We start from the raw sequence: 14052 nt of genomic DNA, 5'->3' as shown, positions 1-14052 counted from the left end.
GGAACATCAGCAGTTTTTTCTGTAACCAAAAAGTGTTAAACAAACCAGAATTTGTTTTATACTTTAGATTCTTCTAAGTACCACATTTATCTTTGAGGACAGATCTGCACACTCTTGGTATTTTAATTTCAGTGTCTTCATGAGGTAGAGCCACCTGGAATAGTTTTCTCAGCATCTTAAAGGAATTCCTGGAGGTGCTGAACAATAGTTTCTCCTTTTTCTTTAAGCTATATTATTGAACATAAATTAATTAACAAATAATAATGCAATATAGTTACTTACATTTTTTGTTATCACACTTAGAAAAGTAAAATAAATAGATACATGGAACCAACACTATCATCAGACAAACTATACAACATCACCATTATAGAGTAAAATAAATACGAAAGAGGGTTTGGAAATTATTTATTTTCAATTTCGATAAGACAAATGCAGGTGTGGCGGCAGAACAAAGACTCAGATGTACCATTAGTCTGAATTGTTGATATTCAGCTTCACACAGTAGTTGCACTACTGAACATCTACTATATATTCTCTAATCCTCTCATTTACTGCGCTTTCACTGTGCTCACACTATGTATTTGTTGTAACAGCATATAGGTCTAAAGAGCATCACTGATTTGGGGATTTCCAAATCCAACATATTCTATCATTTCTATCCTCTAAAGTGACGAGACATACAGAACTGTGTTCAGAGGAATACTGTTAAGTGCTTTGCATCAGACACAAGCCTATCCACAGAGAAGCAAAGCAGGTCCTCACAGTGAACAAAGCTTCAGAGTATACCAACAGGCTCAACAGCATTGAACACTGCCTCGAATGCATCTATCAGTCTGTCCAGTCTGTAACACATTCTTTTGCTGCCTTTTTTGCTGCATGCAAAACAGTGGCAGTCGTCTTCGGAAACACTGGCAGTTCAAATTGTTGTCAAATAACCTGACATTCCTTAAGTGCGCTCACTGAGTTTCTCACTGGCTCATTCATTCACAGTGATGAGAAGACAATGTAGAAGTGCAAAGTAACGTTATTCTGGCTGGAGCCTCATCATTGTATTGACATAAGCAGTAAAATTCAAGCAGATTGTTTGGGTGAAGGGCTATAAGCAATATCAGAGCAGAACTATTTGTTTCAGAGCAATTCAGCCACCATTGAAAATGTTTACACACAATTTATTTTTTATCAGCACCTGAATGAGTAAGCAGGTACCATTTAAAAGTGACCTTTCCTTATCATTTGCTCTTAGCATTGAAAATTTTCAAGGCAAATTTAAAAAGCACGGTTTAGCGGTTAAGGGTGCATCTCCCCTGGCTACTACTTGTAAAGTAAAATGTAAAGGCTGACAAAGCAAACCACAGCCATTAATCCTGATCATATAAAGAGGGTCGGAGAGTGGATTATGTATTAAAACAACTGATCTAAATTCAGTTTTTTGTGCTAATGAGGCAGTATATGCTGACTTTACAAGTTCATTCTGAGATCACATTTAAAATGACTAGTGATCTAGTTTTTAGCAGACACATGTAGGACACCAAGTCGTTGTCATTTATAAGACATATTAGAATTTTACACCGGGGCTGAGAAACAAGCCAATAGTGCAGTTCACTGCTTCTATGTTAAGTTTACATTCAAATATCTAATGTCACACACAAAGACTTATTACAGACAATTAGCTTAAGGTGTGGCAAAAAACTTTATGTTTTGGCACTATTGAATAAAGGCCCTTTTAAGAAGCCATAAGCACTGCACAAATACATCGTAAGTCCTAAATCCTAATGAATCAAAGCTGCATTGATAGTAACAGTGCATACCTTAAGGCTCATCACAGTCATTAACAGAAGCATTTACTCATATATTTCTGTAGTTGTATTTATGAAGTGCTTATAAAGGGTATTGAGAAGGAATTTTCCTCTACAGATGTCTACTTGGCAGTTTACAACAGTGCAGATGGTGTAAAGAGAGTAAGGGGACAGTGATAGGGCTACCCTGTATGAGTGGGGCCATGGCACAGAGGGGCCACAGGCCAGTCCAGACTGCTTCTGGGGTCACTCAGAATCCCCGACTGCCCCATTCAAAAGGACACCCTGTGTGTAAAAGAGGCAGAGTTTGTGACTCAAGATACCGTTTTGGGTTAAACTTGTCATTGCACTAAACGTGCACCAATTTTTAGGTCATATTGAATTCAGTTTTGTGCCTGACCAAAAAGAATTGGAGTCTGCAATTTGTGTGTGTGTGTATATCCCATCCTAGAATGTTTACCTTTTGTCATAAACATATAAACTATTTCATATCTAGATCTCTTGTTTGTGTGTGGTTCATTTACCTAGCTGCATTGTATGTGTGTGTGCCCACTCTATGCCAGTGTGTAATCAAACTGGCCCTTCTCAAGGCCGTCCAGGCCATCGGCCCAGGTGGAAGTGGGCATGCTGCGGTACGGGTCCAGCAGGATGCGGAAGCAGCGCACGATCAACATGCAGAGGAAGACGAAGAGAAAGATGACGAAGGCAAAGGTGGTCTTCTGCTCTAGTGTCATGCCAGCGCCGGCCGCAGGGCCGCCCGCCTGCAGGGAGGATGTGAAGGGCTCGGCCTCCATCAGCCAGGAGAACTGCAGAGGGTAGTCCCACACCAGCCGTTCACGCATCCTCACACGCACACGCCCTGGCTCCTCCAGATGGACCTCATCTAGAGAGAGAAGAGATGAAGAGAAAGATAAAGTGTCTTACAAATCCTTATAAATGATAAAGTCTTAAAGAGGCATAGATGTTCAAGGCTTATTTTAAAGAGCAGCAAGTGAACTCCGACAAAAAAGTAATGCACCAAGAAGTTGCTAGAATGGAATAAAATTTTGTATGAATGTATAGTGTGAATGTACTACTCCAATCAGTCCTTATTTCACGACTGACTGTTGTGTGTGAGGTGGTTGGCAGAGCCCAAACAAAACCCGGATGTGTCTTTAAAGATGATACAGATCTAGTCTTGCAGTCTTGGTTTCTCATTTATGGCATTGCTGCAAACAAAGGAGACCATGACAGCAGGCAATTTGTCCAAACAATCATCCATGTTTCTCTCAGTCCAAAGATGTGCCTCTCTCATAGTCTCTCAACTGGGCAATATGTCTTTGAGTGCATAGGCATGTTTAGCAGTCCGTGATCTCTCACCAAGAGGTACACAACCCAAAAGCAGCCCCAAGAGACTTTTGTACCCTCTTGTGGCCCCTATATATCTGCCTGAGACATTATTATTTTGATTATTTTGTCAATAAGTGTATATTTGGCCAATTAAATTCCTATTCTTATTGGTTCATTAGGGTATTGTACCCATTCGAATTTTTCTATGCTGAACTGTCGCAGTTGTGACATAAACAGACCACAACTTGAAGGCATGTTTAATGCTAAGGTATACTCCTTGTGTAACAGTAGTACTGTGTGCCACACCCCACAGTCAGTTGCAGCAAACACAATGCAGAGAAGCATGTTGTCATCACTAAAAATGACAGCCATACTGACACCCCATCGGCTTAGCAGCATAAAATACACGCAGCGATACGATTCTTGCACAGCATCTAAAAATAGGATTTTTTAAGGTTCTTTACAGAGCAGTAAGCAGTGTCTGCTGTGAAAGAGCCGTGTCATTGAACACTGCTCCTGATGCTCAAGAGCACACTGGCAATCAAAGATAAACAATGCCGGATTCAAAAAGGTCAGAGATAATGAGAACAATGTGTCAGTCTGAGAGTGTTTGTGTGTGTGTGTGTGTGTGCGTGCAGGCGAACACGCAGGCCAGTGAAGTAAAACTCACATCTTCCCTACTGATTTCTTCACAGTTTTCTTTAACACAATTTCATCACCTCCTTACTCAGTGCAATATTTGTCCAGTCATTTACCATTCTCATCTACTACTTTTTATGGAAGTCATACTTTGCAGTAAGCTGTGCAATATTGATCTGGCATTGTGGTCAGTTCTTCTGCGTATATATGCACAGCAGGATCCAAAAAGATCATAGGCACAAAAGGATCAGTGTTTTTAGGGCTTTCTAATTGATGATACTGATCAAGGGCCGGGCTGGATGCCTTATTTACCCTTTGGGGCAAACTTGGTAATGCGTCATTGTGCAGGGCTGCTATGATTTGCAGCCCTGTAGGTCTTCGAAGTAGCCACATTTAAAACATATGTTGGCTGAAAATCAATACCGGTACATAGCCAATTGATCTCTCCATCTATATTGGGCCATATGGGTCTATTAAAATAGTAGCACAATATTTTAGTATTTTTGTAATAATGATATTTCTGAAAAAACATTGCTGCGTGTCACGATAGTCAATTATTTTGGAGAATATATTGTCCCAGTAATATTTGCAATAAATCATATAAACATAAAAAAACAATTAACTTTTAATAGTGTAATTTCTCCTGAAACCATTTAGTACTTGTCCTATTTGAAACACAATAGCATATGCATGCTGCACATGAAACTGTTCTTCTACACCTTTTGCCTGAGTAAATCTGGGAAAAGCCCCTGAAATGACATCAAATCTGTAAATTAGGGTTCCTGGCCTTGATCACCTTACAATAATACTTTTTGAAATGCTTTTTCCCCCAAAAGAAGCTATATGAATGGTGTCTGTTTACAGATAAAATCATATCCATTAACAAAAAGAGTTTATCAGCTTCCTAATTATTCCTTAATGTGGAGAACAAGTGTAGCAGCCATAACAAGCCTATTTCTTGGAAATTACTGAGCCAAATGCAATAAATGGTTAATTAGGTATTTATTTATTAATTATTTTTATTAGTGATGCAATATACTCTTTTGAAACTGTAATTTAACCTTCAGTTTTGAGTATGTTGGTCTCTTCTTCTTGAAAGAGGAGGCTGAGCTTGTATGACTGGAGCTCAAAGATGGCTGCAGAGTAATCAGACTTGCCTATAAGGATTTTGATGTAACTCCATTTGCTTCAGGGGCGTGAAAGAGAAAGTACAGTCCTGGAGGGCCTTAGCACTTTTGTAGCATAAATGCACCTTTTTAATTCAACTCATCAGTTTTTACCGAGCCCTCTGAGAGTTTTTTGAAGGGTGTTAAAAGCAGTCAGTACTAAACACTGCAGCGTTGTGATCCTCCAGGACCTGAAAGTGACAACTTTGATTTAGAGTTGCATAATGGTGTCTCTGCTGTATTGACTCCCTTCAAAATCAACTATACTTCACTGCATAATTAAAATACTCATGTTTAGAATAATGGTTTGTTTTTTGCACTTGCCTTTCCTACATTGGGTAGGGTGGGGTCTGCTAGGGACTGATGACTTGAGATGACAGCAGATCTGAAGGTAAACTAAGCTTTGTCATGGACAGATTCTGTCAGCTAGAGCTTTGGCAAATCCTCTGGTCCCTAGTGCTTCTGCAGAAGCTGAGATGATGCTAGCTGAGTTGGCAAGCAAAGACCTGTGAAAGGAGTGGGATGGCACAGCTGATTCACAGCTTGGGCTGAGGGATACTTTAAGCCACCATGGAATTCCACATTATACTCACACTATAATCCCAAGATTTATTGAAGGTCACTGCGATAGCTGTACAACAAAGAAAATTCAATTACTTGCAGTATATTATCCATCATCAAAGTCACCACATTTACACTTTTCCAATACATGCCAGAGGTTAAGGGAAAAAAAACAACATCATGTCACATGACTTTTGCTGAATGCTGAACTGACCTACGAGATATATATGTGGTGCTTCTTACAATAAATGTGGAATAAATGTGTTTGTCTGTACGGAAAATTCTAGCCCATGCTGCAGGTCATGATCATTACCACGCACTGTGGTGTTCACTATGAGCGGTAATAATGCCTTCTATTGTGTGTTCCTGGTACACAGATGACAGTGTTTCAAGGAATGTTAAATTCCAAGCCAATGCAACTTCGGAAATGCAATGTACTAAACATCTGACACCCACTACTAAGCCTCGCTTAAACTCTGATTATTAACTTATTCACATCTTAGACAGGTGTGGTAATTTAAGATAACACTTCACTGTCAATTTACAAACTCCTGTCCCAAGACCTTTGGTATGCCAGTGTATAATGGAGAAAACAGTACTGTTCATTGTGCATTGCTATTACAATATTACCTACTGTACAGATATCAACAGGTCAGCTCACTGTGAATACAGAATAGAGCTCTACACTAGGTTATGTTTTATACATTTAAACAAAGCCTTTCCATGCCATTGCCTGAGGAAAAAGCTGAAAACAACTTACAGCATTCTGTAATGGATTTCTACAGGCTTACTCCGCCACACAGCCCGTTCAGGTTGCCAGCTGTTAAAGGAGTACAGGGAATCACAGAGTTGGAAGCCTACTCATGCCCACCAGTAGATTAGTGCTGCTAAAACTCATCAAAGCCAGGTACAGCAGTTCTCCTCACAGCAATCAATAAATGCTGCATATTCACACTTTCAGCAAAAACTACAGGATCATCTGCAGCACTCGCAGGCAGATTTAAAACACAAAAAAAAGACAAGAGATTGAGACTGTCAGAGAGACAGACAGACTCAGAGAAATGTGCTCGTTCACAAGCTCACCAAGAGTGGCTGTAAACTCTGGGTGCCTGGCAAACGTATGAATATTAAAGAAGAAAGTTTCCGCACGAATGGCTCCCAGCGACGTTCAATGATGATGTCTGCCTCTGCCAAACATCTGCTACAAAACATTTACATATCTATAATCATACACTCCAAAATCACACCAGCCCTGAACATGCACGCTAGTGTCACTGCAAAACATGTTGATCTAACAGCTACACAAAATCACTGCTGTACTGTGTGCCATTCTGGTCCTTTGCTTTAGTGTGATACACAAAATGTTCCTTATCAAAGAACCGTATAAAGTAAAAAACAAGAAGAAAATACATTAATCATGCAAAATCCGATCTGACTGTTCATATTCATGGGACATGTGCTTGATTTTGACACAGCCCTATAAAAACATATCTGTGTCACTTTAAGGCAAACAAAATCAGAGTTGAGTCACTTTAGCCTGGCAATGTGAACACAGCTTTGGCTAAGGATTTTGTTTTTTTTTGGATCACTGTTTGCTTCATAATACAATAATGTTTTAGTAAGGTTTATAAGCTGCATTTAATGAGTTGAATTAAATTTTTAATTAAACATTATTCATTTGTTGTGTTTGTCTTCCATACAGTTTCTTTGTGTAAATCCTTAGTCATCCTTGCCCTGTACATATACTATGTAAACAAAATTATTTGGACGCCTTTCATTTATTATTCATGTATTATTTCTTCCAAAATCAAGTCTATTAAAAAATCTTTATTCTTCTTTTGTTTAAGTAACCGTCTCTACTGTACTGTGAGAACCTTCTTCTGAATTGTGAAGCACTGCTGTGACAATCTGATTGCATTAACAAGTGTGAGTTAGTGAGGTTAGGATGCTGGATTAGCACAACCCCACCTCATTACCCTCAACTAATTCCAAAATATAACTATCATTACAGAGTTACACAACTACATAGCTTAATACTGGAGGATTTATACCCCCTAGCCCACACGTGGCATTAGGCACGGTTTCATCAGTCTCATATTAATCTGCTCCAGAGAGTCCTGTTTTATTACTTTTGTACAACAGGGACTGAACAAGATGTGTTTGTGCATTTGCAAAGCTGGTGCATTTTAAAGTAAGTGAATGGATTTGGAATGGAATGAGAAGAGGTGTCCATATAATGAGACATATAACATACAGGGCTTGAATAACCACTACATCTCCTTTCAAGTCTACATTTTTTATTGTTGTTGTTTTATTGTTTTGATAACTGCAGCCGCAAACACAACTAATCAGTGGTGTAATACTGATGTCAGCTTTATCCATTAAAAACAACAACGATAAATGTCCACAACGTCCTACAGGTTCACCTCAACAGCTAGACAGGAAAGTGTGCTTTAGAGTCTCCTGACAAATTAACTTCACTCTTTCTTCCTGATGGGAGGATGGCAAGGATGCTGCTGACAATTACTTTGTCCCACTGTTAAGATAATAGATAATATACATTAATGAGAACTGACAAACTGCCAAATAAACTCTAGCAACTCATTAAAAAGGGTTTAAGTAATAATGACAACATCATTTAATTAAAATCATAAAATATATTTTATGCAAACATGTTTTTTAATGATCAAACACTGTCTTGTAATTTGTTCCATCGAAGCAGTGGGGTATTTTGACCAGGGTTTGGCTTGAATAGAATTGGTGCTTTATAATACATAATTTTTTTATTGTTATACTACATTACTTCAAAAACTGTCCTGATTGTAGCAACAGAAGAAACTCATTATATTTCAGGGCAAGGTAGAGGTCCACAGTGACCACACACACCAAACTATTTCAAGGAACTAAAAATCATTTAGGATCTTTATTTATTGATTATAGATTTCAGATTTCGTACACCCCTAGTTTAAATGTGCTCTAACCAAAGATACCCCAGATACGCCTTTCTTCTCCATATGTTGTTCTGTTAGTCCTAGTCTGCATGCCTGCTGATCTATGCTGTGGATAGCTGCCCCATGCAGATGCTACCCTTAGAAAGCAGGGCATGGGGTCAGAGCAGAGCAGATACCCGGGAAGCCTTTTTTCTAGGCACTTTTAGGTTCACCTTCAATCTTAGCATCTGCTTCAAGAAATTACATTAAATTCACATAGGACCTGCATGTTACTTGCTCTAACTATGAAGAGCTTGGGCGGAATGTGACAATATGTTACAGTATTGTTATAAATTGTGTTATCATTATAAACAATACACGTATGCTGTGGATATTGACAGTGCAGAAAGATCAGTGATCAACTGCTTTAATACAAACAGTGCTTTATTATAAACAGTGTAATTAGTGCTTTTTTACTGGATGGGATATGGGAAAGCACCAGATTATAAGAATCCGCTGCTACTTATGCATTTCTTCTGCATGTCAAAACACTGTGATAAACATGGTAAAACTGTCTTTAAATATTACAATATAATGTTTTTACTATACAAAGTTTTTTTTTTCGTCTTATATTAGTAGAAAAGGTATGTGATATGTAAAGAAAACTGGAAAAAAACTGTGAAAAACTGTGAAAGTATTCATTTGGATTTTTTTTTACTAATAGCAAAAGCTCAAGATAAATGTATTAATTAATTAAATTATGTGGTTACTAAGTAATTCATAATTCAAAAAAATATTATTAATTTAAATAAATGACGGATTATTAATTTACCAAAAGTAGTTGTTGGTTGCAATCCTAATTGCTAAGAACATTGCTCAATCAATTTGACATGATTTATTGGGGAAAATCATTTGCTTTATTACCATGTGAAAACTTTGTTTTATAAAAATATTTGATACATTAAACATTGTTCTGTATGTTGTAACATTCTGCAAGATCAATATGGCAAAACAACAATATTCTAATAACAATTAACAACTGACATTGTACGGTCATGCGCGATCAAAAACGCAAAAAAGTGTCTGCTACATGGATTCAAGCATTAAACAAGGTAATAAAGAGAGATAAAACAATCCACAACTGAGTTTCTACTGCAATGTTATATAATTCAATGAGACAAGTGTGATACACCACAAAAATAAACAAAACCAGTCTTTGTGATCCTGATCAAAATTCATGTGCCTTTTGTTTACTGCTTTTTTTCTTTTTCCAGAACGTCAGCAGTTTCCTTCCATACAGGTGGTGACAGAAATACTGTATAGATCTTTCTCAATCCTGAAACTCTTTGTGCAATATAAGTCTGTCTTTTCACATCTTTTCAGGTATAAAACATCAATGAGATTTCTCTAAAAATCACTGGCAGAGCAGAGCGTCAAAACAAAATCGGCTTAGCATTTCCAGCTCAGACTGGCATTAATATATGGTGACTTGATGTGACTCACTGTAACCGACTCAAACTGTTGTTGGGACTGGAAACCCTGCTGTTTAATGCAGACTGCAATAACATTTCACATGCACATTCACAAATTTTCTGCACTGAAAGTGTTTTTAATTTAATTAGAAAAGTGCTTTAATTTAACATTTTCAACCTAGGTATAAAATGTCAAATGAAAATGTGCAGCCCTCATTAAAGACTTGCTTTTTGAAATATTTTTAATTACAAGCCAAAATAATAAGCTGGAGGAAAACAGGAATCAATTTACTCGAATCAATATTCATTTAGTGTGTGTCGGAAACCCATGGAGAATAAGCGATAGTTAATGGATTAAAATTTCCTTCACAGAAATGGTAAGTGAATGCAGATCTTGCTGCAGTGTGTGGGTAGCTGCACATGATATAAAAGAAAGGGGGGAGAAAAATGAGTTATCTAGCAGTTTCATGCAGTGGGAGTGCAAGGACGGAGGGGCATGCCTAATTCTGATGCTTCATTATTGGATGTAATGGCAAAAAAGAACCTTATTACATGCACTCCGTCTGCCAAGAGTATGCGAATGAGCTGGAGTGAGCTTGGACATGTCAGAAATTGGCAGAGGAACATATTTACATGGGTTTCAGTTTGCTCGGCAGCAAACAGGCCTCAATTATTGTTATCAGGGGTTCCACACGCAAATACACAAATTACCTTCCTGCACTGCATCAACATCAGCCACACAAGCATCAACATCATTTCCAAACACTTTTAATTACAATTGACAGCCTACCGTGACAAATAAGAGTAAATCAATTTTCCTGCACTGCATATCATATTAGTCTTTCTGAAACTCTTGCATATCATATTAATCCATAAGAAATTCAATTTTAAGACCTTTCATTTCCCCCTTTTCGAGTATGGGAATGACACAATTCCAGATAATATCCTAATTTCAAAAGCTGTTCAGATAAGAGACGGCCATTATAACTATCAAACAATGAGCTGCCAATTTAAGCTTTCGCACTCTGATGACCGAAAGGAGCCCACGCAGTAACTCTGAAATTGGCCTGAGAAGAACCTGAACATTTTTCCACATTAAAGCTCAATAAAGAATCGGCTATTGGCCAAATGCCACAATGTCAAGACGACACTGTTTGGGGAGTGACTTAAACAGCCTTCAAGGGAAACAAATAGTCATTTGAAGTTGAAGCCCAAGGTCAAAATCAATGGTTGAAGAAAAGAAAGCATTTTCAATCTTACAGACTTCTACTTCACTGAGCTCATGATTGATCCTCTGCCATCTTATAGAGCTGGCATTTTCGATACACATTAAAGCTAAATGTAACGATTAGTTTATTTTTTTCTACTTGTCTCTACTAGGGTTGCAGCAGTATACTATTTTTAGAACACTGTCAGTGTTGAGAAAATATCCGACCAATATATTACTTCAAAGCTCTTTAGAGCTTAAAGTCTATGTATCAAATAATTGAGAAATCAGCAGATTGATTTCCCTGTCATTAATGAAAACAATCATTAGCAGGCAATAAAATGGTTTAAAAGGAAACATTTGTATACATAATTATATTCATTTGTTTTAGGTTTAAACTAACAAAATTGTATTAAACCTAAATAATACAGATTTAAAATTATTTAATGTAGTATAATAATAATAATAGTAATGATTACAATAACAATTGTGAATTTCTTTTAGATGGTTATAAAATTGTGGAAATCTCAAAGCCTTACAGCTCTATTCTACGCCAAGAATCTGCTCAATTTCCCCATCATAAATCTTTAACAGTTTATTAAACTATCCAGTTATGTACTTTTACTGGATTCACAGTAAGGGTTTAGCGCAAAATTCTCTACACACATTGAACAACTACAGTATTGTTGCACATTGTTGTAGATGTTTTAACAGTATTGATCTGACTGGTTCACACAGTTCCCACAGAAAATGTATTGTTTGCACAGACGCCTCAGAAAGAGGCACTGCCTAGCCTGTTTGTGCAGTGGCTGGGTTGCTTCTTTGGACACTGAATGAATGAGTAAGCATCTATATGGTAGATACGTGCAACAAATACTGCAAAACAACTACAGTGGTAGCGAAATATGTTCTTTCGCATGATAGGTAAGTGTGGAACCAATGAACCCTCACTCATCCAGATACTCCACATATATATGTAGTGAAGTTACATAAGTAACTCATAAGTAAGTCATAGCCCTGCTACAAAGAATCTGCTCAATACTGGCTGGTTATGCAGGTAGCATGTTTTCAGATGATCTAGGTGGGTCATAAACTGTTTAGACAGGCTAAAACATACATAGACTGTACTGGTAAGCTATCTGGTGAACTAGCTGTTTACCAATATGATGTATGTTGCAATTGATTAAGGTCATGCTTGCCCATGCCGGTTAACCAGCTGGTCATGCTAATAAACCAGCTTGGACTGGTTGTTCAAACAGCTTTATCATACCGGTCAACCAGCTTGGTTTTGCTGGTCATGCTGATCAAACACCTATTTTTGCTGGTCATGCTCGTCAACCAGCTTGGTATTGCTGGTTGAACACCTTTTTTTGCTTGGTGTATTTTGCAACTGATTTAGGTCATGCTTGCCCTTGCTGGTTGATCAGCTGGTCATGCTAGTAAACTAGCTTGGACTGGCTGTTCAAACAGCTTAATCATACTGGTCAAGCAGCTTGGTTTTGCTGGTCATGCTGGTTGAACACCGACTTTTGCTGGTCATGATGATTATACTGGTTGAACACCTATTCCTCATGGTCATGCTGGTCGGTCGAGCAATATGAAGCATGGACAGGGGAAACATGCTTGCTGGTCAAGATCTAAGCTAGTTATCCAGCTTAACCAACCCGACAAGCTTGAGCTGACCAGGCTGTTTTTTTCTTAGAAGACCTTACTGCAGGTCTTACTGCAGATAAAAAAAAAACAGTAGAAAACAGTAGAACTATTATATTCTAATGTGACAGATGCTGTAACAGGAGCATATAGCATATAACTTTAGTGAGTAAATTATGTAATGCTGTAGTAGGGAGAGCCTGCAGCAGACTTGCTGGGTGGATGGTGAACAGTAGTTGGTTAACTACAGGCTTAATGCAGTTATTAGCTAATTAAGCAACAGCGTGCAATCTGTAGTAGCTATAATAACAATAATACTTTTATTGATAGATAAATAATTGACACGGCCGTACACTGACTGCAAATAACTGCATTTAACACTTTATTTGATATATAGGACAATAGCTGGATATTATAGATAGCTAACATACACATTAAGTAGCAGGCAGCAGTGCCAATGCGGTAACGACAGCCGTGCCTCTAAAGCCCGTAGCTGCGGTTCGTGCTCGCGGCCGCTCAACAAGTGCAGTCGGAGGCAGGTGAGAAACCTGTCGTCATAACCGACTCTGGACTCGCTATAAACGCAGAACCTCCACCGAACCGACCGAACCACGACCCTGACCAAACCCAAAACCCACGGAAGGAGAGGAATAGAGAGAGTTTGAGGGTAACTACCTTTGTCTCCCCGCGGGAATGTGGGCTCCATTTCCAGAGTTAGAGTGGAAACCTGAGGGGTTCGCCCATTCCTCCCCCGCCTCCTCCTCTTCCTCCTCCTCGCTCGGCACACGGAGAGCAGCGAGCCGAGGCGGGCGGTACCGCTCAATAAAACAGAAAAAAACAATTCAAACAACCTGTGGTCCTGTTTCTTTACCAACACTTCAGCTAACGCTAGCTAACAACAGCAGTAGCGCCGCCGCCTCCTTCGCCCTCGCGGCGCCTCCAACGGTCGCCCTCAGCCCGGGCGCGCGCACTTGCGCCTCGCGCCGCCGATGTGCAGCGAGTGAGTGGAGGCGCGCGCTGCTGCTGCTCCTGCTCACTCACAGCTCAGCCTCTTTATTTTACACCCGTTTTCAGACCCACCCCCCAGTAAGTGTGGATCTCTGTACAACGATTGGCTAATAATAGGTTAAACCGAACTCTCGAGCAGTTCGTCGATTGGCTATTAGTTTCCCGCCTTCTGGGTATTTAACATTGGATAGGAGTTTTTTTTTTATTAAAAGCAGTTAGCCTAAAGCTAGGTAAGCTGAAATGGCAATAATGACTTTTTAATAATTATGTTTCTCTTTGAGACTTAAAAGG

The 14052-nt window shown here is 38.8% G+C and overlaps 1 protein-coding gene across 2 annotated transcripts; it reads right to left on the bottom strand.

Annotated features, from left to right (window-relative positions):
- Positions 1 to 391: 391 nt before the first annotated feature.
- LOC103036173 (cortexin-3) lies at positions 392 to 13785 on the bottom strand. 2 transcript variants are annotated; one of them, XM_022681304.2, is made up of 3 exons: positions 13429 to 13785; positions 2324 to 2682; positions 392 to 2084 (listed from the first exon to the last, which is right to left on the bottom strand). In XM_022681304.2, the coding sequence occupies exons 1-2, from the start codon at positions 13457 to 13459 to the stop codon at positions 2354 to 2356; spliced, it is 360 nt and encodes a 119-aa protein (XP_022537025.1). In that variant the 5' UTR covers positions 13460 to 13785; the 3' UTR covers positions 392 to 2084; positions 2324 to 2353. The 2 variants fall into 2 exon arrangements, with proteins under 2 accessions (XP_022537025.1, XP_007252501.1); XM_007252439.4 differs by having other exon boundaries at positions 392 to 2682; positions 13429 to 13784.
- Between the last annotated feature and the right edge of the window lie 267 nt (positions 13786 to 14052).

The sequence above is a fragment of the Astyanax mexicanus genome, chromosome 20 (genome assembly GCF_023375975.1).
Source record: "Astyanax mexicanus isolate ESR-SI-001 chromosome 20, AstMex3_surface, whole genome shotgun sequence".
Classification (NCBI taxonomy): domain Eukaryota; kingdom Metazoa; phylum Chordata; class Actinopteri; order Characiformes; family Acestrorhamphidae; genus Astyanax; species Astyanax mexicanus.
The sequence above is the reverse complement of the archived record's forward strand: the minus strand, read 5'-3'. Positions and strand labels throughout refer to the sequence as shown.